A 26,794-nucleotide genomic window follows, 5' to 3' on the forward strand; every position below is an offset into this window, starting at 1 on the left:
AGGTTTGCTTGCTTTGTTTTGAGTGTACTAGAGATGCCGGCTGCGTGTGGAAGTGGAAACAGAGATCAACCAAATTGACTAGATAGGCTCACTTCCACTCTTATCTAGTAAACCTCCTTACTTCAACTGTTTGACGTCATGCCGGCTCCTGTCCTCAATCAAACTTTCTTGCTCCGGAGCCATCGGGGTCGTATGTCTCACTGATGACGTTACTGCGCACACGAAACGTTGCGCATGCTCGCGGCAGCGGTTTGGGGGCAAAACTAGGCCCGGCACATCCAGGGACTTTCCTGCCTTCCCTTGCCTGCTCCTTCTACTTTCGAGTCGGCCCGGAACCCCGCTGGTCGCGTCGGGACCGTCTCCAACGAGGGATCACCTCACAGAACCTCCCCTGAGACTACTCCAGCACAGGAGCCAGGTAATGTTTAAAACAACTTTTTTTCTATTTGCTTACAGTAATGTTTACGATGGGGGGCACTTACTGACATTATTTTATTTCTTTTCCACCTCTTTTCTCTATTTTGTCTACAACAAAAAGATGTACCTCAGCCTTACAGTATAGTCTCTTGTTCTTCCATCTATTACCCCAGCCATCTATATATTCAAATACGTCTTGTTCACAAATTAGGTTTCCTTTCCCTGAAATCTTTGATGGCACTCTGCTTGCAAATTGAATTTTCTCATAATCATAAATAATGGAAAGCAATGTACCTGGTCGAGAGAGAGAGAGAGGAAAAAAAAAGAGTTCCAAGAAACCTGGATGATATTACCATACTTGAGGACTACATCTATTCTTAGTTAATTTTCTCTCTTTTGTAGAGACTTCTCTTCTTTCTCTCTATTTCAAACACCAAGAGCTACTGAGCATCACCATATTTAACATTCGCCAATTTTTAAATAGTTATTCCTTCCTACAGGAATCTTTGCTGTACTGTTTATTTCTCACAAAGCTTGCCACACACATGAAAACCCAACACAGAACTATTCAAGGCAATCTGGCACCTATGGCAAAGTGCACCCACAACACATGCATGTAAAACACTATTTGCTAGGAGTCTCTGTTAAAAATTTGTTTTACATTTGAAAAGTGTCTACTTACAGATTATAAATAATTAGAAGTGTGACTATTTATATGGATTTATCCCTTAACATCTACCCAACAGATTAGTAATATCTATATTATTAAGTACTAGGAGTTGAAAAATAAAGGGTACAAGCAGTAGCTTAGCCAGACCTGACATTTTGGATGGGCCCAGAGGTAATATGGGTGGGCAAATATGTATATAGGTGTGAGTAGTGTTTCTTGGGATACTCCTAAATAATGCCTTAGAGTGCACTTGATGAAGGATTTCTAAGTAAATAGTCTGCCCAACATCTGTCCTGCATCAACATAAACCACATCCATAGCACTGATATATTTCAATATAATTGCATTATCCCATTACTTAAACTTGATCAGACTACATCTGCTATAATGGCAAACATCTCAACACACATCACAGTATCCTGCACAATGGAACATAGCCTTCAAACTTTGCTTTATGACAAATGCCTGTTTACGGTGTATTCATAAAACAGATGTATACCTTTTGAAGCCTTTAAAAGCCTGTTTTATGAATACATCTTAAACAGGCATTTTCCCTTCCTCTGGTTCTTCTGCTTTCTCTCCATTCACTGCCAGATACTTTGTGAAGTGGCCTAGTGGTTATGGTGGTGGACTCTGGTCCTGGGGAACTGAGGAACTGAGTTCGATTCCCACTTCAGGCACAGGTCCTTGTGACTCTGGGCAAGTCACTTAACCCTCCATTGCCCCAGGTACAAATACGTACCTGTATATGTAAGCCGCATTGAGCCTGCCATGAGTGGGAAAGCGCTAGTTACAAATGTAACTAAAAAAAACCCACTAAATTCTGCAAAGAAGCTTCTCAGAGCCTGTATAGCAGACCTTAACAGCAGCAATTCTGAACACACAAATACCAATAACAGTACCTTTTAAAAAGGCAGCAGTGAATATATACAACAGCAATGCACGTCCCATTGAAAAAGTTAGACAGGTCAGATTTATATAGATCCCTACACAAACCGCTTGCAGCAGAATCTCTCACCTTAGTCACGTGCAGACCACGGACCAAACCTCACCAATTACAGAATAAAGGACCAGCAATTAGAAATTGTGGTGTAGCCAAGCATCAACCCTATCTTTCCCTTCCCCTATCTCTCCCTATAGCCTGTCATCAGCCTTTCCCTCCCCTTCATAGTCTGGCATCAACTGTGTTCTTCACTACCCCCCCCATCCCTCCTGTAGCTCATCATCAGCCCTGCCCTATCCCTCCCCCTCATAGTCTGGCATAAGCCCTGCCCTTGCCTACTCCTATCCGTCCTGTAGCCCAGCATCAGCCCTGCCCTGCATTACCCCCATAGTCTGGCATTAGGACAACATGTGAGAACAGTTCATATATCAAACAGTTCAATTTTATTGATTACATGGGTTCCTTGAAACAGCTGCTGCGAAACATGGTCCGTGTTGGGACCCATTAAGGAAGCCCTGTTGAAAAAATCATATTTAAAAGATGTGTGTTTCTTTGCTTTTTGTTTGACACAATTACATTGTTGATGGCACGTGGGGGTATCACTAATATAAATGTGCAATGATTATATGATGATATTATAGACAATGCAATTGCCCTGTTTGGTCTGTGATGGTCCAGTAAGAATTATGAGCCATTTTATTACAAAACTAGTAAAGAAGGCCCGTTTCTGAGAGCAATGAAACGGGCGCTAGCAAGGTTTTTTCCTTAGTGTGTATGTTTGAGAGAGTGTGTGTGCCAGTGAGTGTGTGAGACAGAGTGAAAGTGTGAGTGACAGAGTGAGGCTGTCTGTGTGAGAGTGTGTGTGTGAGAAAGAATGAGAGTGTGCGTGTGCGGCAGCCCCCCCCCCCCCCCCTAGTTAAAGAGGCCTTTAGATATAACAGTGGTCCCTGGGCAACTGCTCCTTTCAGCCATTGGATTAAATATTCCTTTCTAGTGTACTAGAGCAAGAAGTAGATCATGGCTGGAGGCTCGTTACAGCCTTGATCTGTCATCATAGTGTTCCCATTATGTGTAAAACAGTGAAAGAAAGAAAATGAAAGTTAACCTTTGTGGAAAGCATAATTAAATTAGTCATGCATGTGTCAGTTTGAGTGTAGCTGTTTCTGTGTGTGTGTGTGTGTGTGCTATGCGGTGCTTCCATGGTAAAGTAAAACTGCCAGAGGGGTTACATAATATTGCCCTTGCCATGGCAAGAACTGAAATCCAATGGTAATGTTGTTAGGGTGTTGCTAACAGTAAGAACCTTCTCCTCCAAATCTGGCTGTCCTTATTAAAGTTTGCTATCAAGTTTTGTGGAAGTCGTCGACGCTCCTCCCCCCCCCCCCGAGGTCGACGCTCCTCCCCCCCCCCCCCGAGGTCGACGCTCCTCCCCCCCCCCCCCCCCCGAGGTGGAGGCAGGCATCGCTTTCAACTAATTCACCTGACTGAAGTCCTGCTGAGTGTAAAAGAAGCACATAAGAGCAGAGGGCAGGCTCGCCTTCAGCGTTCCCCTGCTCTGTCAGCGTCCCGGCCAACAGTAAACAGGAAATGAGGGCGGGGCGCTGAGAAAGCAGGGGAACGCTGAAGGCGAGCCAGCCCTCTGCTCTTCTGTGCTTCTTTTACAATCAGGAGGACTTCAGTCAGGTGAATTGTTTGAAAGCGATGCCTGCCTCCACGACGGGGGGGGGGGGGGGGGGGGGGGGGAGGAGGTGTGTCGCCATCGGGGGAGGGAAGGAGGAGGAGCGTTGACCTGGGGGTGCGGTGGTAAGTCCAGGTGGTTGGACGGCTCGCTGAGAGAGAAGGGGAATGACTGCAGTCAGCTTAAATGAGTTGAAAGCGCTGTGTGTGTGACGTGAGACCCCATTGCAGCTCATGTATCGGTGCTTGGTGCGTCCGTGTCGGTCCTCCGTGGCTCCGCCCTCGATGTCATGACGTTTGACGCGAGGGCGGGGCAGACAGTCATGGTGCCACTGCGATCTACACCATGACGGAAGTTGGAGAGGAAAAATGTGGCTTAATTAGAACGTTAGGGTTGTGAATTATGTCCGGAAGGGGCGTGGCTGAGGGCGGGTCTTTGAGTGAGGGTGAGTTGTGCTGACAGCCTACCCTAGGATCAGTAGAGTCAGAGCTTCACTGAACGTTGGAGGTGCGAATCATTTATATATATTTTTGTGAATTGAGTTTCTGTGGGATTTTTGTCTTCAATAATTTTTATGATTTTCCCTCAGAGTGTGGTTTACATACGATTCCTCTCTTTTAATTGATACTATTTTAAGGAGACATGAGGGAGCAGGGAGATACCTATTGTATTGAAATGGAGGTTGTTTTGAGATCAGATTTTGAAAGACGAGTAATTAAATGTAAAATCCAAATTGTTACTTTAACATTGTATATCTTCGCTTGTGAATTAGGGTTCATTTTGTGCTCAGGAATTTGGTAGTCCTGTAGATCAGTGGTTCTCAACCCAGTTCTTTATGCACATCCAACCAGTTGGGTTTTTCAGGATATCCAAAAGGAATAGAAGATGAACAACCACAAACCACCGCAGTATGGTATCACTTTATTAAAAGAAGGCCTTTCTCAGCCACATTTCAGCATCTGCCTGCATCAGGTTCATATTACATCTATTACATCTAAAATATAAATAAGAATATAAATAATGCTACAAGATGAAGTAAAAATATACACTGGGTCTCGTTTAAAAAAGTGACTAGTACCATACTGCTGTGGTGTGTGGTTGTGGTCTGACTTTCTTCTCATCTCCTATTCCCTTATTGGATTTTGCCTCTTATCTTTGACAATCCAGAAAGAATATGCATGAGAGAGATTTGCAGGCACTGCTTCCTTTTATTCAAATCTATCTCATGCATATTCATTGTGATATTCTGAAAACTTGCCTGTGGGGCTCATTTTCAAAGCACTTAGTCTTCCAAAGTTCCATAGGTTTCTATGGAACTTTGGAAGGCTAAGTGCGTTGAAAATATGCCTCTATGTGTACCAAGAGAACTGTGTTGAGAATCGCCACTGTAGATCTCAATCTTCTGTTACATGGTAGGGCAGCACAGTTCACTGGGTTACTTGATATTGCTTGTTGCAGCCCCTAGAAAATTAAAATTGACCTAATTGTGTTGGCAGCAAGGTTGAAGTTTTCCTTTAAATAAGAGGGGGCAAATGATGCTGAAAAGTAAAACTGGTAAACTGTTGTGGAAGATTTGCCCCAGAAGACATGAGAAGCTCCCTCACTCCAACAGGCAAAATTTATTATCTCTAGAACTTGGTAGGTTTCTTCTGAAACATACCAAGCATTGGGTGGAGTGAGAACAAGAGGCTCTTGCGTTGCAGAACCATGGTATCAGGTAGAGTTGGAGAGAGGGTGTGTTTGTTGTAATGTGTGAAGTATTTCATGCATCCATGGCTTGGGTTTTCAGTCAAAATCAATACATAGACACTAATTCAGCAAAATCAAATGTCGATGACAAACAATAAGCTGAAAATCAACCTAGTTCTTGTGTCTCTGCCTATGAACATTCAAATCAATGTTATAATTCCTTACTCTGGAATTTTACTATCACTAAATGGAGGAAAAGACCTCAGATGTCCTGGCTTGGCAGCAAGTATAATGTCTTAGTGCCAGCTCATACTGGACCTCAGTCATATCATTGGTCAAAAATCTCCAAATTACTTTTCAATAATTTTTCAATAACTTTAAACATTTTTTGTTTAGTTATGTAAAAGTGACTTCTCCCGGTAACTATATGTCTATTTCTTCATAACTTTAGTGATGATATAGTCCAATGCAAGGCATTTAGCTTAATTCTTGACTCTTGTACCCAACTGGGCTCTCTGTTTCACTCTTCTAATGAGCTTCTTCAGGGAACTAAGTGCTCTCAAAACCTGCAGGATATATCTAATAAAACCAACCAGTGCCTTCAATATATGTTTCTAACAAAAAACAGCAGAGTATACACTTATTGTATTCTCATACATGCTAGTCTTCCAACATGGCGTTTTACCTCTAACAGCAAACCAGCTGTCTTCTATCCTTTGAATGTAATTTCCTTAGATGAGTGATATAACCAGGTATTCTCAGGACTTTAGCTTTTACTTTCTTTGAGAGCCTCTTCTTTCTCCCATGGGATTGGTCTTTATGGCTGCCTTGGACGTCTAGCAGGTATTTTGACAGCAAAATTTCAAAATACATAGCTGTACAGGAACGTCAGTGTTTGCTTCTATAAGCAAATTCCTGTTGTTACATCTAGCCCTTTTATATGCCTGCCTAAGCAACTTTTGTGGGTAACCCCTTTTCAATAATTTTTGCTTTAACTGTTTAGCTTGCATTTTAAAATTGCATAAATCACTGCAATTGTGACAGATATGTAATATTTGACAATAAGGAAGACTGTTTTTCAATGCCATTAGATGACAACTGTCATATTGCAATATGGTGTTTTTATCAGTTGGTTTTCTATATACTTTTGTGGAAAAAGAATGGCCTTGTTCAATATTGATATTCAAGAAATTAATTTCTATAGTAAAAATATTCCCTTGAAATTGAATTTGTTCACTGCATGAGTTCACGACATCACCAAAATATACAAAATATGACTCAGTACAGGTCCATAAAAGAAAAGTGTAATCAATAAAACAGTGCCAACAGTGAATATCTTAATTGAAAGGGGAGCAGGATACTCATTCATTTTCAAAACTGATCTTGAAATCAGAAGTTTGGAACAGAATTGAGATTTAAATTACACTTATTAGGAACACAAAGTGAACACAGAGTGTGTATAGGAATTAAAGCAAAAAGATGACAGTGTAACCAATGAAAGAAATGTTTAGCCTAACCTGCTGAGAAATTTAAATTTTAATCTCTGCAAAGCTTTCTGAGGTCTTGTTATCCTAGCCATCTATATGTTGACTACAGTGCAGCTGTAATTTTAGATTGTTTCTTGAGGTTTGATTATTTTTCAGTCTGACTTCCTTCTGGTGTTCCATAACTGTTCTTTGCTTCCCATAGTTCTGGCCTGTAATCTGTCATGGAAGTGTCCAGTATGGGTAATTCTGGATGAATTGGAAAGAGGTGATGGAGCATTTAGGCTGTTAAGGAGAGAAAGGATCCTCAGAACTTGATTATTTAAGATTTCTGAGGATCAGGGACAAGGGCTCAAGTGCACAAAACCTAACGAGCCAGCAACTTGGGTTTTACAGTGGTTCTAGCTGGTTTAGGAAGCAAGGAGTATAGCGAGACATGCACAAAAGGGTTCTCCGAGCTCTTTTTCTGTCACGATAGCAGCTAACGAAAATTGTATGCAAAGTTATTATTATGAGCTAATTACTATTCAAATGTGCATGCAAAGCTGTTTTCCGAGAGATGCATAGAAGCAGCCCCTACCTTTACTGTGGAAAATTTAATGGGTGTTCAGAAACTGTCGGTACTGCAAGAATGATAGCGGAAGGATGGAGGAACCTGTCAGAGCTTGATCAGAGATCCGGGCACTGTGCTCTTCCGTCCTGTCACTGACCTGCTTAACCTCCTCCCCCCTCCAGAAGAGCCCGTTTCAAAGAATGGAGCAGGAGCAAATGGATGCGCTGACTGAAGAACTTGTGCCAAGAGCTCCCGGGCACTGCGCGTGTCCCAGCCCTTGGACTCCATGTGATGCTGACCTGTCCATGCCCTACTGCAGCCCTTGAAACCGCTGCCGCAGCTTGCACTCATAGTTCCGTGCTGCCTCAATGCTTTCCTTGGCTTCCTGCAACAGTGTTTCCACGTCTTTTTCCATCCTCTGCATGGAGCCATCCACTAACGAGCTTCCGACATGGGCCATCCTCCAGGTCTCTCTGCTACAAGAAGGGCAACAGAGGTGGAAGAGCTGCGCCTTCACAGGATCTCACCTTGCAGCGTTGCAGATTACTGGTGGAACGTTAACAGCGTTTACTGACACGAGACAATCTGTGTCCTACCTGCAAAGACTGGTAAATCGGAAATTGAGCAAGACTACGAGGAGGGTACATCTCTTTTCTTCAGAGCTTCTAAAGATGTGTCTATTGTGCCGTTAACTCCAGGGCACAGACAAAGATAAGTTCAAACACAAAAAAGGCTACAAACTTCTTTCATAAACACAGCTTGTCTGCGTGTATAAAAGCTGTCTGTAACATGCGCAGAGCAGCCACGCTTAGCTATTGGCTGTTCAGCGCATTCTCAGCTGACCGACTGGCTTCCCCCCTATTGCATGCAAATGAGCTGTTTGCAAAAGTAGCGAGCAATTTGCAATTTGGGAATCCTTCTGTATTTCTAAATCGGTAAATTTTACTGAGGTGGAAATACAGGGCGATTCTTTATAGGGATCTTGGTGCTTCTGGCTGCAGGTGCCAAGGAATGCCATACTGATTGGGATAATTATTTATTTATGTATGTATTTATTTGTGACATTTATATCCTACATTATCCCAAGCAAGTTTGAGTTCTGTGTGGCTTACAATAAACAGTATAGGATACATAATAAAGAATAATGCATAAGAAAGTAATTTGTTGTAAAATTGGATTCTTACGACAAATTACTTTCTTATGCATTATTCCAGGGAAGGGGGACCCTGGAATTGGGAGGGAGGGAGGGGGACGCTGGAACTGGGAGGGAGGGGGACGGACGACGACCCTGGAACTCGGAGGGAGGGAACGAACTTCTGGTGGGTGAATATTATATGCAGCCTTCCCTTCCCTCTGAGGGCGGGGCACAGAGCGAGGCCTGTGGTTGGTCCCTTCTCCTTCTGACGTCGCGTTTCTTTCCCTGGCAACTATACAGAGTTCCCTCGAGTGCGGGGCAATTACGAACCCTACGAATACTACACAGCTTCACTGCCACACTGTCACGGAGTCAGCTTCTGAACGTTGGAGGTGCGAATTATTATATTAGATGTGCGTTGAGGGAAAAAATAATAAATTACATTTTCTAGTATGGGAACAGCTAAATAAAGATAGAGAGGGTATAGGGGGCTAAACTGTGTATTATTCTAAAAGCAATAGTAACTAGTTTAAAAATACAACGAGCTTTTAACAGGGATCCAATGAAGCTCTATCAAAAGGAGAGTTACCCTATCAGAATGTCAGGCTCCAGAAATCAATCATGCTGCCATATTCTTCAAAAGTTGAAATAGATAAAAAAAAGTATTATAGCTTGAACTAATAAAATCAGTTGTTTCTGAAGAAAGAAATATTTAACATGGTTGAGCCTTCATTGTCAAATTAGAATCCAACAGAACTCTCAAAATGTGCAAAGATGTTTCCAACTTAAATTCCATTCCACCCAAATATACTTTGGAAAATGGGACAGAACCAGAGGAAGGACCAAACCTTCTTTGTTTTTTTTCTAGGTTCAATTTCAAGTGAACAGATGCAGTAAAAGTGATGGCTATAGGGGTTACTGCCTGCAAGGGGACTCTGGCTTCATCAGTGAGTGGTGGACATATTGAAGGCTCAGCGTTGTATGATACGATATGGTAATTATAGACCGCTAACTCCCAGTCAACTGGTTCAAAGGGTACAAGCAACAAAAAAGAAAATTACTAGTTAAAACATATGATTTCTGAAAAAAGATAGGTTTTCAAACCTTTATGAAAAGGCAGATAAGTTTGCATTGTTTTAAGTTTTTAATAGGTAAAGAACACCAAAGTTTATTCACTTCTAATTTTAAGTCATTTTATGTGCAATATAAATTTAAAGAAATCAGATGATGATTGTTTTAAGTACATCTTTTGGAAGATTTAGGGCGTGTATTGTACTGAGGTATGGGACTTGCCAAAGTTGGCTTTCTCTATCGTTCAAGACCAATATTGTTCTGTTCTAAACAGAGAGAAAATGACCTCTCAACAGCGTCTACTTCCCCAATGGATGTCTGCCCAGAACAAAGATGATGATGTGAATGAAAGAAAGGTAAAGTACACCACCGTGGATGAATCTCTTTGTAAAGACAGTCAATAGATGTTAATAAATAGGGTGCGAGTCTCACTTGAAATACATTCCTAATCTTTATTGTAGTGTTTGACAAATCCAGACACCAGGCTGTCATAGTGCCTAGAGACTGCCTCTTCTGTTTTGGATTCCCTTCTAAGATTTTTTTTGTTTTGTTTTGAATTTGCTGCCTTTGAAACAAATGTTCCCTTTCTACCTGAACAGCATAACCCAACTCAAGTTTGTGTCATGTGGTATAGGAACTCTTGTGCTATTCTTGCCATCTTAAGTTTCTTGAGATTTGCGACTACAAGACCTGTAGGATGAAAATAAGTAATTAGGGCAATAATTATTCCCTGATAATACTTATTACAAGGTTCCCGCTCAGCCTAGGGGAAATATTATAAAGGAACCTTGTTGCTGGCACCCTGCCAGTGTTTTGTTCCCCGCCAAAGAACCAAAGCCACGTCACAGATGATAATTATTGTTATTTATTACAGGTAGAAAAATAGAAACACTCTGCAATAGCTTATATGCAATATAATATCTCTTACTGATATGCACACTAACAAAATATATTGTCTAACTACACTCTGATTATCCTGAGACTACGTACAGTAATGATTAGAACAGTACAAATGATATCCTAATAATCCTTATGAAAACTTATCACATCTTATGCAAAATACACATTAACAGCTGTCCCTGACCAAGAGCTGACATAAACCAGTCGTACTTAGATAAAACCACTGCCTAACCCCAGACTAGGAAATATATCACTGTGATCTTACCACGCTGTCCTGATGACGGCTTCAGATAAGACCGGAGCAGAATCTCCCCAGTGGCTAACTCAGCTGTCTGTGTCTTATGTAGTGCAGGTCTTTCTCAGCAAATAAGCAGGTTCCCGTCTCTCCGTTGGTTATCAGAGCCAAAATCTCTGCCACAGGTATTTGCACCAGTTATGCAGGTCACAAGGTTGTTATCATACAGTCTCTAGCTCACCCCGAGCCTTGCTGGATTTCTCAGGTCCTTCCCGGGTACTCCTCCTCTGAGGGTCTCCGACTAACTTCTCCCACGCTCCCCGCGCTCTTCCAGACCTCTCTGTCGGGTGATAGCCTGGACCAATTATCCTCTCGTACAGTCCAGTGCACGGGCAAGAAGAGTTCTTTGTTTTGTGACCTTGGAGATGGTAACTTCTGGTGCCATGAGTAAGACTCCCTTCCCAGCGTCTCAGAGATAGAAGGGGGATGGTTGGAACACAGAATGTCCTTGGCTTCAGCAAGCCTGTCAGTGATTTTCCACAAGCTGAAGCTGGATCTTGCTGACTCAGAGATGTTCAGGTCAGAGCCATCTTATTGTACCAAGATGTCATAGGCTTGTATAGGCCAAGACCAGCTCAGGCTAGATCACAGGGAAATACCCCTACAGACCAGCTCGGGAGTTTCCGCGCTATGTGGCTCAAATTTGAGTTGAGGGGAATACCTGTTTTGGTGATCATAACAGTCACGTTAGACGGCAAGTAGTAAGGTGTCGGGGAAGGTAAACATTCATATGTTAGTTTTTATTTTTCCTGCAGAAAGTGTTACAAGGTCTGGGCTCTGTCCCTACCCTCAGTGTGGTAGAAGAATACAGAACTTCAACACACATTCCGGATGCCTTGTCTTTCTGGGCATAGACTGTAACCACAATGAATATACACAAAGATTGCTCTCTGAGCTTGACTTCTCAAACATTGTGAGGCTGAGAAAAGGATGCTGCTTCAGTAGTAGAAGAAGAGAAAAACGTCTTTTGTGCAGAGATCATCTGACTTCACTCTCCAGTGTATCCTCCTCTGCAGATGATGCCTTTACCTCTGTGCACAGTGACTTTTGTCAGACTGCAAAGGAGCACCATCATTGATCTTCGAAAGTGATGTGAGTCTTGGCTGACATTTCGAGATCTAAAATGCAGTCATTCTTAATGCGCTTGCCAGGCCTGAGTTTAAGGGAATTTCAAAGCCACCTTTTAAAGCTCTGGAGAAGCGCTGGCACATCAATGCAGGTGATCCACAGACTGTAGCCTCTAAGCCAGTGGTTCCCCAAACTTGGTCCTTGAGGCACCCCAGCCAGTCAGGTTTTCAGGATATCCACAAAGAATATTCATGAGAGATTTGCATGCACTGTCCCCCACTGCATGCAAATCTCTCATGAGTATTCATTTTGGATGTCCTGACAACCTGACTGGCTGGGGTGCCTCCAGGACCAGGTTTTGGAACCACTGCTCTAAGCACAGGCTAGTACAGGTGTCTCCTGTGCTGTCTGTACCATCTAAATGGCTTCGACAATACCAGAGCGCTGACTTACATCTTCTGCCCTTGATACAGAGACCTGGGCTGCCTCCCAGTGCTGATTGTGAAAATTACAATTTTTGCATGAATTGTTGTTCACTGATTTATCTATCTCAGATATCATCTTGTTCTCCAGTCGTAGCAGAGACATCCAGATTGATGACATCTGTGTTAGTTGTCAATTCATCCTTCACCAGTGTCCTCTGTTTCTGGTCATAGTAGGTCACAAGTCTTCTTCATCAATTTCATTTTCCCTAGCAAAGCAGCTGGCTGAACTTGTTTTTAGAAAAGATGTTTTAATGATTTTGTCAAGTACTATTTGAATGATCTTCAATCGGCTGAGTATCAAGGAACTGGATGTAGAATAATCATCTCAATCAGTGGTCATTACTCATGAGCAGAGCGATACTTGCTCATCTCAACATTTAGTAGTATCTCTCCTTTCTATCGCTGATGTTGTGTTACAAGGAGGACACTACTATGAGGAGAGGTTAAGACGGCTAGGACTCTTTAGCCTGGAGAGAAGGCGGCTGAGAGGTGATATGATAGAGGTTTACAAAATAATGAGCGGGATAGAGCGGACAGATGTGAAGCGTTTGTTTATGCTTTCTAACAATAATAGAACCAGGGGACACAAGATGAAATTAGAATGTGGTAGGTTTAAAACAAATCGGAGAAAGTTTTTCTTTACTCAGCATGTAGTTAGACTCTGGAACTCATTGCCGGAGAAGGTAGTGATGGCAGCTGGCCTTGGTGAGTTTAAAGGGGGTCTGGACAGATTTCTGAAGGAAAAGTCCATTGATCGTTATTACATTTTAGGTTTTTTGCCAGGTTCTTGGGGCCTGGATTGGCCGCTGTCGGAGACGGAGTGCTGGGCTTGATGGACCTTTGGTCTTTCCCCAGCGTGGCAGTGCTTATGTGCTTATGTGCTTATGTACTTCTTTCTTCACTGTGTTTGGAAATCCTGTTCCTAAGTGATCCCACATGCTTATCCCATACCTTTTTAAATTCTGGAACAGTCCTCGACTTCACCACCTCCACTGGGCTTGGATTTCTCATGTATATTTTATATTTTTCATATTTTTATCTTTTATCTTTATATTTGTATTTATAATTGTGGTTTATTTTGCATGTTTATATTGTATTTATTTTTGTAGACCCCTTTTTTTGGCTGAAACTCAAGTTGAGTTGGGTCTTTGTGAAGATTGGATATAGTACCTTTTTTGGACACCATTTGTGTGAGGATTTTTTTTAGTCTCTTCCACCGTTGTGTACTTCTTGTGCTGTATCCGTGGAGGTTAGCCGTTCTGTGCTTGTGGATGGTTTGTGAATGTCAGAACTGACTCTGAACACAGCTGTCCCTTTTACACCACTAAAATATTGCTCTGTTCTTTTAACAGAATCTTCTACCATTAGTTGAGGAGCAAAACTTAGCTCTCAACTCACACAGGAAGCTTGATCACATGCTGAGCATATGGTTTACATTGATCTGGCTACATTTTATTCCCAATGGCTGTAAAGCAGATATTCAGTTGCACATGAGGGAAAAGTCTCAACTGCTATGGCTATGTTTGCACATGAATGTTCATTGTATAGCACATAGAAAAAGTCATCATAGACTTGAAAAACCCTCTAGTATATACTCAAAAAATATTTTTTTAATTTTTTAAATCAATCTGTGTGTAGGTCTAATTAGACTTGAAACTCTGTGATCATATCAAAATAATATCAGAAAAATGACGATAACAAAAATAACATCACTTAGCTTATCACGAATCATGGAATGATGTCGTTCTAATAAGGCGGTGGATCCAAAAAAATATATATTATGAATGCATTGGTTCCTACGGTCCCGTTTCGTAAATCTTCATCAGGGAACCCGCTAATTCATGGAACCCCGCACCTAAATCGCTGTCAATCAATCAGAACGAAAGAAGGTATAACTAAACACGGACAAATCCATTGAAACAAATAGTGAGATCACAATTATCATAATCCCTTAAAAGCAACATCATGTCGTTTTACCTATATTTGCAATGCAATTCCCACGAAACTCGTGTCTTCTGGAAAGAATTGTTGGCGTCCTCACCTGACTTCAGTATGAAATTAAAGAAAACTTTACCCAATCAATGACTGGAGCGTCATATGACGCAAAGATCGCTTTGACCAATCATCGACTGCCACATCAGTAATCAATTTAAATTTAAAGGGCCATAGACTGCCCTCTGTTGTCACAATCCAACACTGAAACAACATTCTCTTTCAAAGAAAAAACATTCTCTTTCCAAGAAAAAGTATAATCCCAATCTGATGTATTTATAGGAATGCTCCCCATTGTATGGTTGAATTCAAACCACTAGGTTCCAAAGTCTGTAATCTGTGGATCCATCTTTGTTCTGCCTGAAGTAACAGTTTGCTTCGATCTCCACCTCTGATGTGTGCCACCACATGATCTATCACTGTGCATTGAAAATGTTCGAAATTGTGCTTGAACTCTTTGCAGTGAGAGACTAAAGGGGCTCCACATTTTAAAGAATTAATACAGGACTTATGTTCACTCAATCTCGTTTTTAAACTTCTGTCTGTCTTGCCGATATATAGTTTTTCACACGGACATTTGAGAAAATAAATCACGTGATCGGTCTTGCATGTAGTCAAATGTCTGAATTTATATGTTTTACCGTCTATTGGATTGCAGAAACTGTCATTTTCAATCATAATATTACAGAAAGAACAGGATCCACATTTGGTGTGAGAACCTGTAACGGTGTTTTTTCTGTGTTGGATTGTGACAACAGAGGGCAGTCTATGGCCCTTTAAATTTAAATTGATTACTGATGTGGCAGTCGATGATTGGTCAAAGCGATCTTTGCGTCATATGACGCTCCAGTCATTGATTGGGTAAAGTTTTCTTTAATTTCATACTGAAGTCAGGTGAGGACGCCAACAATTCTTTCCAGAAGACACGAGTTTCGTGGGAATTGCATTGCAAATATAGGTAAAACGACATGATGTTGCTTTTAAGGGATTATGATAATTGTGATCTCACTATTTGTTTCAATGGATTTGTCCGTGTTTAGTTATACCTTCTTTCGTTCTGATTGATTGACAGCGATTTAGGTGCGGGGTTCCATGAATTAGCGGGTTCCCTGATGAAGATTTACGAAACGGGACCGTAGGAACCAATGCATTCATAATATATATTTTTTTGGATCCACCGCCTTATTAGAACGACATCATTCCATGATTCGTGATAAGCTAAGTGATGTTATTTTTGTTATCGTCATTTTTCTGATATTATTTTGATATGATCACAGAGTTTCAAGTCTAATTAGACCTACACACAGATTGATTTAAAAAATTAAAAAAATATTTTTTGAGTATATACTAGAGGGTTTTTCAAGTCTATGATGACTTTTTCTATGTGCTATACAATGAACATTCATGTGCAAACATAGCCATAGCAGTTGAGACTTTTCCCTCATGTGCAACTGAATATCTGCTTTACAGCCATTTAGATTATCTAGTATAGTTAGCAGAGAATCTGTTAGGTATTTTGATACATTTTATTCCCTCCAAGTGTTTGTGTATCATCTTCAGAATTAATCCTATTTTAATACAAATGGACAATCAAGTTGCCATATTTTATATCAACAGATAAAGAAGTTTGGTTCTCTTTACGTATACAATTTCTCAGCACATACAAACTTGGGCCACTTACATTTTGACCAGTCAGAATCTTATAGCAGACAACTTCAGCAGTATTATTCAGCACCATGAGTAGTTTCTGGACCATCAAACCTTGCAGGACATCATTTGAGCCTGGGATGTTCCTTAAATAGACCTGTTTGCCAGCACCAAAAAAGCAAACTGACTTGGTTGAATTTCTTCAGAAAGGTGATAAATAAGTCCTAATAAATAAAGCTGCCCCTCTGTTGCTTAGGGTATCTATTCATGGGTTTGCTAATGAGGAATACACAAGCCAAAATGACCTAGCTCCTTCTTTATGCTTATGCACCAGTTCCTCTAATAACAAAAACCCTGCACAAGTTTCAAAAAGTGCCTAGTGCACTGATTTTCATAGTACCTGAAAAGACTCTGTTCATCCTCCGTGCAGGTGTCTGATCTTCCCAACAAAGGGATCCAAATCTTGAGTCACTGATCTTCACAGCACAGAAATTCAGCAGCATTTTATTTTCCACTTTGGGTCTACCAACAGTTCTTCAAGAGAGATACTTATCCAATTTCTAGTTATATAAAACTTTTATAATCGGACAATAACTTGATGACAGCAAGAAAGTCTTCTATCAGATAGATGTAGCAATCAGGCAAAATAGTGGAAACTATTATAAAGAATAAAATTATGTAACACATAGGTAAACATGTTTTAATGCGACAGAGATGGATTCAGCCAAGGGAAGTTTTGTCTTACCAATTTGCTTGATGTTTTTGAAGGCGTGAATAAACATATCAATAAAGGTGATCCAGTTGATATAGTGTATGCAGATTTTTCAGAAAGCGTTTCTCAAAGTTCCTCATGAGAGACTCCTGAGAAAATTAGAGTCATGGGATAGGAGGCAATGTTCTGTTGTGGATTAGGAATTACTTATTGGACAGAAAACAGAGGGTAGGGTAAATGTCCATTTTTCTCAGTGGAGGAGGGTGCATAGTGGAGTACTGCAGGGATATGTACTGGGACCAGTACTTTTTAATCAAACCTATAAATGGCAAGTGACCGACTCACCTGCAAATGCGCAGTAGAGACTTCCCTCTCTGTCCCGCCCCCACGTCAAGACGTGATGACGGAACAGAGAGGGAAACTCTGCGCTGAGGAGGAGTGCAGTCACTGCCACACGGACCGTCGACGCTGCCGCTAATGGTACCGCTACCCCCCCCCCCCCCCCGGAGGTCGCCGCTGCCGCTCCCCCCTGCAGGTCGCCGCTGCCGTCCCCCCCCCCAAGGTCGCAGCCAACCCCCTCCACCAGGCCAGGCCCTCTCTTCTACATTTAACTTACAGCGCCGAAACCGCAGGCAGATCAGCTCCCGTCGGCCTTCCTTCCCAGCCTGTGTGCCCCGCCCTCGCTGACGTTACGTCACACGAGGGCGGGACACAGGCAGAGAAGGAAGGCCGACGGAGCTGATCTGCCTGCGGTTTCGGCGCTGTAAGTTAAATGTAGAACAGAGGGCCCGGGTGGAGGGGGCCGGTGGCGATCTCGGGGGGGGGGGGAGGGGCGATAGCAGCGACCTCGGGGGGGGAGGGGAAGGCAGGAGAAATGCTCAGAAGGAGGAGGGGGGGCCTTGCAGCTGGCTGGGAGGGATGGAGGGGGGCCCTTGGAGCTGGGAGGGAATCGGGCCTTGGAGCTGGGAGGGAGGGGCCAGTGGCGACCTCGGGGGGGGGGGGGGGAGCGGTAGCGGCGACAACAGCGACCTCGGGGGGGGGGAGGGGAAGGCAGGAGAAATGCTCAGAAGGAGGAGGGGGGCCTTGGAGCTGCGAGGGAGGGGAAGGGAGGGACGGAGGGGGCCTTGGAGCTGGCTTGGACGGGGGGGCCTTGGAGCTGGGAGGGGAGGGAATGGGGCCTTGGAGCTAGGAGGGAGGGAGAGACTGGGGGCCTTGAAGCTGGCAGGGAAGGAGGGAGGATGCTGGACATGGGAGGTCAGAAGTAGGGGGGCCTTGGAGCTGGGAGGGATGTACAGAGGGGGGCCTTGCAGCTGGCTGGGAGGGAGGGAGGGGGGCCCTTGGAGCTGGGAGGGAATCGGGCCTTGGAGCGGGGAGGGAGGGGCCGGTGGCGCCTCGGGGGGGGGAGCGGTAGCGGCGACAACAGCGACCTCGGGGGGGGAGGGGAAGGCAGGATAAATGCTCAGAAGGAGGAGGGGGCCTTGGAGCTGCGAGGGAGGGGAGGGACGGAGGGCCTTGGAGCTGGGAGGGGAGGGAATGGGGCCTTGGAGCTAGGGAGGGAGGGAAAGACTGGGGGCCTTGAAGCTGGCAGGGAAGGAGGGAGGATGCTGGACATAGGAGGTCAGAAGTAGGGGGGCCTTGGAGCTGGGAGGGATGTACAGAGGGGGGCCTTGCAGCTGGCTGGGAGGGACGGAGGGGGGGCCCATGGAGCTGGGAGGGAATCGGGCCTTGGAGCTGGGAGGGAGGGAAGGAGGAAGGGCGGGGAGCCGAGGGGAGGGAGGGAGGGAGTTATACATCAAAATAGAGCATACCAATACTTGCCCGTTTTAACGGGCTTAACGGCTAGTATATTTATAAATGATCTAGAAATCAGAACAAGTGAGGTGATTAAATTTGCAGATGACACAAAACTATTCAAGGTTGTTGAAACACTTGCGGACTGTGACAAATTGCAGGAAGACCTTAGGAAATTGGGCCTCCAAATGGCAGATGAAATTTAATGTTGACAAATGCAAAGTGATGCACATTGGGAAGAATAATCCCCAAATCATAGATAACTGATGCTAGGGTCCACTTTGGCAGTCGGCACCCAAGAAAAAGATCTAGGTGTCATTGTAGACAATACGCTGAAATCTTTTGGCCAGTGTGTGGCGGCAGCCATGGTCACAGCCAAAAAACGTAAATGGGAGGCTAGGAATTATTGGGAGGGGGATGGAAAATAATACTAAGAATACTATAATGCCTCTGTGTTGCTCCATGGTGCGATGTCACCTTGAGTATTGAGTTCAGTTCTGGTCGCCTTATCTCAAAGATATAGCGGAATTAGAAAAGGTTCAGAGAAGAATGACCAAAATGATAAAGGGAATGGAACTCCTCTCATATGAGGAAAGGCGAAGGAGTTTAGGGCTCGTTAGTTTGGGAAAGAAATGGCTGAGGGGAGATATGATTTAAGTCTGGTGTAGAATGTGTATAAGTGACTCAAAAATTTTTTTTTTGTTTTATTCTTTCAAAAAGGTACAGAGACTAGGGGACACTCAATGAAGTTAAATGCAAATACTTTAAAATCAAATAGAGCAAATTATTTTTCACTCAATAGTTAAGCTCTGGAACTCATTTCCCGGAGAATGTGGTGATATCAGTTATTTATTTATTTATTTATTTGTTGCATTTGTATCCCACATTTTCCCACCTCTTTGCAGGCTCAATGTGGCTTACAATACATCATGAATGGTGGCAATGTAGAACAAGATAGACTTTTAGTATTGAGAAGGATCTTGGGTACATTATAAAGAAAAAAAAACATGATAGTAGTATAGCAAGTAGATATTATAAGACAATTCTGGGTGTATGTGGAGGAGTTCAGATTTATTGATCTTTGTGGTATGCCTTGTTAAAGAGATGGGTCTTCAGTAGTTTGCAGAAGTTAGTTAATGTATCTGGGTTTAAGAAAGGTTTGGACAAGGTCCTGGAGTAAAGTCCATAGTTTGCTATTGAGATAGACATGGGGGATGCTACTGCTTACTCTTGAATTGGTAGCATGGAATGTTGCTACTCTTTGGGTTTCTGCCAGGTGGATTGGCCACTGTTAGAAACAAGATACTGGGCTAGATGAACCTTTGGTCTGATCCAGTATGGCTATTCTGGAGGAGTAGCCTAGTGGTTAGTGCAGTGGACTTTGATCCTGGGGAACTGAGTTTGATTCACACTGCAGCTCCTTGTGACTCTGGGCAAGTCACTTAACCCTCCATTGCCCCTAGTACAAAATAAGTACCTGAATATATGTAAACCATGTAGTTGCAAAAACCTCAGAAAGGCGTATATCAAGTCCCATTTCCCTTTCCCTTTTTTTTCACAACTGTCATGAATCTGTTTAGTGTCCTCCAAATATTATACTACAAAATGTTTATCATCTATATGACCTTGGACTGCAAATGTCCTCCAACAGAGGATGTTTCAGCTCTCTTTCAGCCTATTATGTCCCCTTAGATTTCTGGCTTCATGGTGTTCTGTTATTTCCAGGCTCATAAACAGACTGCTTTATATCAAACCACTGATATGTCATGGGACCTGACTGACTGTCATTCTAACATCTAATAAAATCTCCTTGTGAGCCCGTGGCATCCACATCTGTCAAGCACCTCACTTGGAAGATGCTCTTTTTAGTGGCAGCTATTTGCAACTAGAAGAAACAAACGTCAAGCATTGGTTACCTATGAACTATGCACTCATTTTTATCATAACAAAGCAGTTCTTTTTGTGTGGTATCTTTTTTTTCCTATTTGATATTGGATCTTTCCTAATCTTGTGGGCTTTAGCTGGAAGGTTAACAGGTTAATTGATTTTTATTTGCATCTTTTTTTCCCCTCTCTTTCCTTTAGTTGGTTTGCAGGTGTTATCTACAGTTTTGTTATTTTACAATCGTTTTTTTCTGTACAAGCTATCATTTGATATGTATAATGAAAAATAAGAAAATAACAAAGTAGTTCATTGTAGCGATCCTAAATTCCTACTAAAGCTGGTCACTCTTTTTTTTTTTCCATGTGATTGAAGAAATTGTACTTCCTACATTTTACCCTAAATCACACAAGCATCCATGAAAAGTTCCTGCACACTCTGGACTGGAAAAGAGATCTCTTACCATTTACAACAAATGAAATTTCTTAAAAATTCTACATAAGAACATAACATATGAATAGCCATTCTAGGTCAGACTAATACTAGTCTGTAAAGTTAAACTTTCTAAAATCAGACCCATTGCAGCTATTATAGCCTTCTTGAAGTCTGCTTAACTGGACAGGTTATTGAAAGTAGCTACATGGTTCTTACTTCATACCTTCATGTCTCACTACTACTTGGACTAGTCTTCCATCAAGGACAGTGCTTTTACTTGAGCTGTATGGGCCAACCTTTCTTTGTAAGTTCAGTTTGTAAGTGTATTATTGTCTGTGAATGGGCTGCTTGAGAAAAAAGGACAGATTATAACACTGAGCACTTTAAGCTTGAGAGTTGCTCACTTGTTTTCTTGATTCAGTAATTTTTTATTTTATTTTTTGACAGAAAAAGCAAAGTTGGTTACGTTTAATCCTGTGGTGTAAGGAAAACATATTAATCAGGCACATGATTCCTCTTTTGAGTTTTATCTAATGTTTCTTGCTTTTTTCCTTATGTGGTGTATCCAGTGGCATAGACACGGGTGGGGGGGGGGGGGGGGCTTGGGCTTGGGTCCCCCAATTTGAGTTTGGGGCTCCCCAAAGGTTGGCTAGTTTGGTTTCACTAAAAATGAGCATGTGCACCAGGGTGGAAAAGCAGGGCAGGCAGCGCTGCAGCTCAGGTATGTGGGGTTTTGACCAGGTTTGAGAGTGGTGGGGAGGAGGGGCAAAATGTGCTCCCCCCCCCCCCCCCCCCCCACACACACACATTTGGCTCATATTCCCTTCCAAATCAAGGTCTGGTTACACCTCTGGGTATAACATCTCTGGAATATAGTAAGGGGCTCCATTTACAAAGCTGTGCTAGTGATTCCGTCACAGCAAATGTGACGAAGCTCCTAGGAATTAAATGGGCTTTATCACATTTGCTGTGCCGGAATCACTTGCACAACTTTTTAAAAGGAGCCCATTGTAAAAAATCATAATATGTAACTTTGCATTTCATATGAGATTGATATTTTGTTTTCTTTTACTTTGTAATTTGCTGTATGATTTTATAGAATTAAAATAAGGTTTAGCATTATTTAAAATCATTATCAGCCGTTGAACAGGGCAGAAGGGAGAATATTCTGAATTTATAGATAAAGGGAACATAAAGTGAAAGTTTGAGCAGTATGAGGATTTTCACAGTGTTAAGTCAAATGTTATATCAATAAAACCCCACCAAAACTGTTCCACTCATTCATTTTGCACAGAAATCTGTCACCCAGAAGAATGTTTTGGAGAGTGGGCTTCCTTTTCTAGCATTTCATGGATCCATCTTGTATAGTTATGAAGCCAGTGACTGCTCTTTACTGTCAGAGGATATCAGGTAACAGAATCTTTCAGGGACAATGACTCTTAATGGTTTAGTTTTGTGCATACCATACTGTAATGAACATCACTCCTAATTCAAGGTATATGAAGTATGAACTCAGTCTCTCAGGCTTCTTATTTCTCTGATATTTACTAGGTAGGACTGAGCTCCTGGGAGACTGAGTGCAGGAATTTGTTTTTGGTAGGCAGGGGATGGAAGTATCTTCCTGGAGTGTAGTGACTCGGAAATATGCCCTGTGAGGCATGCTCCCAAGTGCTTCTGCCCCGCCCACTGTGTCATGGCTGAGCAAGGTAGACCAATGGATGGGGCGCAGTTTTGGTGCCCTCACCTCCCTTGAGCCCTGTGCAGCTGCACCGGCCACACATAGCTAGCTGTGGCCTTGGTTTCTTTCTGGTCCTTTGGGCTTCCAGCTCAGTCAGAACTGACCTCTTCTTGGATTACAGTGCCCTGAGCTTCCATTCACAGCTGCTTGGATTTCTTCCCCTATTTGTACCACTTCTCTAGTGTGAACTTGCCATTGCAGTGATAGTTCTCAGCCAGTGCCACCACTTTACCATTGTAGTGCAGTCTAGTCCAGTCTCTGGTAATTAGCCGTCTTGATTACTGCAACAGTATCTACGGGGGATGCACAAACATGCTCCTAAAAAATTGCAAACTGCTCAGAATACAGCAGCTGGACTTATCTTCGGCAAATCGAGATTTGATAGTTCGAGACCACTACGTGAGCGGCTGCACTGGCTTCCTGTGAAGGACCGCATCGTGTTCAAGATCTGCGCATTGGTGCACAAAATCATCTATGGAGAAGCCCCTTCCTTTATGCACACTCTCATTAACCTGCCGCCCAGGAACTCCCGAAGGTCGGCCCGCTCGTACCTCAATCTCCACTACCCAGCTCCTAGTGGCCTCAAATATAAGACCATCTATGGTTCCTCTTTCCCTTATCTCAGTGCTCAATTGTGGAACGGGCTGCCTCGAGAGGTCAAATTCACTCCAGATCACCCGACCTTCAAGAAGTGACTCAAGACCTTCCTTTTTGGCAGAGCATACGCTACGAGCCCTTCTAGTGCCACACCCTTTTAACCCACGGCCCTCTCTGTGATAATTCATCACCTCCCTTCTCTTCCTTTTCCTCCTCAGTTATTTCTTTCTCCCTCTTGTGACCTTGTATACTGTATTTTGTACTACTGATTGCTTATTAACTATTGTACGCCACATTGAGCCTGCCCATGGGCGGGAATACTGTGGGATATAAATGTCAAATAAAATAAATAAGTTAAATAAATACCCTATAATTGCCTTGTATATTCTGGAAATTTCATACCTAGCTCGTTTTGTATTTGTCTAGTGAAGGGGACAAATCTCTTGAAAGTTACCCACAGATTATTGCTAGTTCGACAAAATGACATGTACAATATAGATTTTGGCATTAATTTGTTTATGTGGATTAAACATAGCAATCCAAACTGAAAGACACCTGTGGGAGATAAAGGTGATTATTTTAGAAGCTCTGTTCCTATTTTGGACATCTGAAAATTGGCATTTAGATGTTCATATTGCATGAATGTCCAGATTCCAATTTTACAAAGGCAGAATATGGACGTCTTATACTGCAGTAAGTTCGTATTTCAAGGAGATGTGGTCTGTTTTGGGTGGGACTAGGGAGGACCCAAAATGTGGACGTCCATCTCCTGGTAGTACAAAAAAACAGAAGTAACCAGTCTTCGCAAGAAAAACAACCAAAAAGCAAAACAGCGAAGATGACTAACAGGAACAAAAATAAAAAATTAAAAACAAGAATATATTAAATTTGTATTTAAAAATATGAATTCATAAAAAAGTAAAAAACATAAAAAAGACGACACTTGTAAAAAATTAAAAAACTTTATTAGCCAAAGGATAGCAGGGAGAAAGGGACTCGACACAGCTGTGTTTTGGCCATACAGGCTTGCCTGGCAGGAGACTTTAAAACCCATTGAAAATACTAGCTCTGTTTGATTTTATAGAGACGAGACGCTGCTCCGATCTTTTTTGCTTGACTTTGTTTGGGTGGGATTTGGGTGGGATACCGGTGTCGGAAATGATATTTCAAGCGGACGAGTCGGAGAAACTTACTGACTTCACGGTAAACCTGGAGGACGTAATGGGGCAGTTCAGCAAACTGAAGAGTAGCAAATCTCCTGGACCGAATGATATTCATCCAAGAGTACTGATAGAACTGAAAAATGAGCTTGCGGAGCTACTGCTAGTGATATGCAATTTATCCTTAAAATCGAGCGTGGTACCAGAAGATTGGAGGGTGGCCAATGTAACGCCCATTTTTAAAAAAGGTTCCAGGGGAGATCCGGGAAATTATAGACCGGTGAGTCTGACGTCGGTGCCGGGGAAAATGGTAGAGGCTATTATTAAAAACAAAATTACAGAGCACATCCGAGGACATGGATTACTGAGACCGAGTCAGCACGGCTTTTGTGTGGGGAAATCTTGCCTGATCAATTTACTTCAATTCTTTGAAGGAGTAAACAAACATGTGGACAAAGGGGAGCCGGTTGATATTGTGTATCTGGATTTTCAAAAGGCATTTGACAAGGTACCTCATGAAAGGCTACAGAGGAAATTGGAGGGTCATGGGATAGGAGGAAATGTCCTATTGTGGATTAAAAACTGGTTGAAGGATAGGAAACAGAGAGTGGGGTTAAATGGGCAGTATTCACAATGGAGAAGGGCAGCTTTTTAATATATTTATAAATGATTTAGAGATGGGTGTAACTAGCGAGGTAATTAAATTTGCTGATGACACAAAGTTATTCAAAGTCGTTAACTCGCGACAGGATTGTGAAAAATTACAGAAGGACCTTACGAGACTGGGAGACTGGGCGGCTAGATGGCAGATGACGTTTAATGTGAGCAAGTGCAAGGTGATGCATGTGGGAAAAAAGAACCTGAATTATAGCTACGTCATGCAAGGTTCCACGTTAGGAGTTACGGACCAAGAAAGGGATCTGGGTGTCGTCATCGATAATACACTGAAATCTTCTGCTCAGTGTGCTGCTGCGGCTTGGAAAGCGAATAGAATATTGGGTATTATTAGGAAAGGTATGGAAAATAGGTGTGAGGATGTTATAATGCGGTTGTATTGCTCCATAGTGCGACCGCACCTTGAGTATTGTGTTCAATTCTGGTTGCCGCATCTCAAGAAAGATATAGTGGAATTGGAAAAGGTGCAGCGAAGGGCGACTAAAATGATAGCAGGAATGGGACGACTTCCCTATGAAGAAAGACTAAGGAGGCTAGGGCTTTTCAGCTTGGAGAAGAGACGGCTGAGGGGAGATATGATAGAGGTATATAAAATAATGAGTGGAGTGGAACAGGTGGATGTGAAGCGTCTGTTCACGCTTTCCAAAAATACTAGGATGAAACTACGTGTAATTAAATTCTGGAATTCGTTGCCGGAGAACGTGATGAAGGCAGTTAGCTTGGCAGAGTTTAAAAAGGGGTTAGACGGTTTCCTAAAGGACAAGTCCATAAACCGCTACTAAATGGACTTGAGAAAAATCCACAATTCCGGGAATAACATGTATAGAATGTATGTACATTTGGGAAGCTTGCCAGGTGCCCTTGGCCTGGATTGGCCGCTGTCGTGGATAGGATGCTGGTCTTGATGGACCCTTGGTCTTTTCCCAGTGTGGCATTACTTATGTACTTAACCCCAAGGCTTCTTGCACTTGCTTTAAGGTGATCTTAATCCTCTCACCATGTAAGGGGACTCATTTGGAAATGATCTGGATGCTGCCCCCACCCACATTTGTGTTTTTTTTTCCTGGGTTAATAATCTTCAACCAACTTATTTTCATCCATTCCTGGACCTTTACAAAACAGCAATTCATAAACTCAGAAGCTGGTACAACAATTTTGGGGAGCTGTCCTTCATTCCCTACACACACAATGGGGGTGCTCCTTGGTGTGTGACCCTCTGATTCTATTTTACACCTATAAATTTACAGAGATGCCACCACAAGGGTTTAAGATATATGTGCAGTGGGCGATATTATTTGGGATCGCCACAATTTTGAAATCCTGGCGGTCATATGTTTGACATGTTGGCGTGCACTGATGATACAGCAAATGAAGCTCGATAGATGCAGGGTGCGAGCATTGGACAGCACAGAGGGAGAGGAGTTCCGCAAACTGTGGGAACCTTTGTGGTTGACTATGCCCTCGAGCGAGAAGTCATATTCTGAACATTTAAATGACTCGCATGGGGGGGGGGGGGGGGGGGGGATAAGGGGGAGTGGGGGGAAGTTACTCTGTTTGGGGTTTGGGGTGGTAACACACTATTTGTATAATGTTAATTTCAACATGGCTGATCTGGTTTGCAAGTTTCATTTCACGCCTGTGATGTATTATGAAGCATTTGTTGACAATAAAAATGATTAAACATAAACTCAGGAGCTGAGTGCATAAACTCGTCTTGACAAGACTAATGCCTCCATGACTGATCATAAATGTTCTGCTGTAATACAGGCATGTAGGTT

At 42.6% G+C, this 26,794-nt stretch overlaps 1 protein-coding gene across 1 annotated transcript in view; it reads left to right on the top strand.

Annotated features, from left to right (window-relative positions):
* The first annotated feature begins 227 nt into the window (after nt 1-227).
* The window catches only part of WRN (WRN RecQ like helicase), a 442,993-nt gene continuing 416,426 nt past the window's right edge, over nt 228-26,794 (top strand). Inside the window, 4 exon segments of the mRNA XM_030194495.1 lie at nt 228-418; nt 9,438-9,563; nt 9,915-9,996; nt 22,141-22,256. Coding sequence (XP_030050355.1) covers nt 9,922-9,996; nt 22,141-22,256 — 191 coding nt within the window. The 5' untranslated portion in view covers nt 228-418; nt 9,438-9,563; nt 9,915-9,921.

Source organism: Microcaecilia unicolor, chromosome 2 (genome assembly GCF_901765095.1).
Source record: "Microcaecilia unicolor chromosome 2, aMicUni1.1, whole genome shotgun sequence".
NCBI lineage: Eukaryota > Metazoa > Chordata > Amphibia > Gymnophiona > Siphonopidae > Microcaecilia > Microcaecilia unicolor.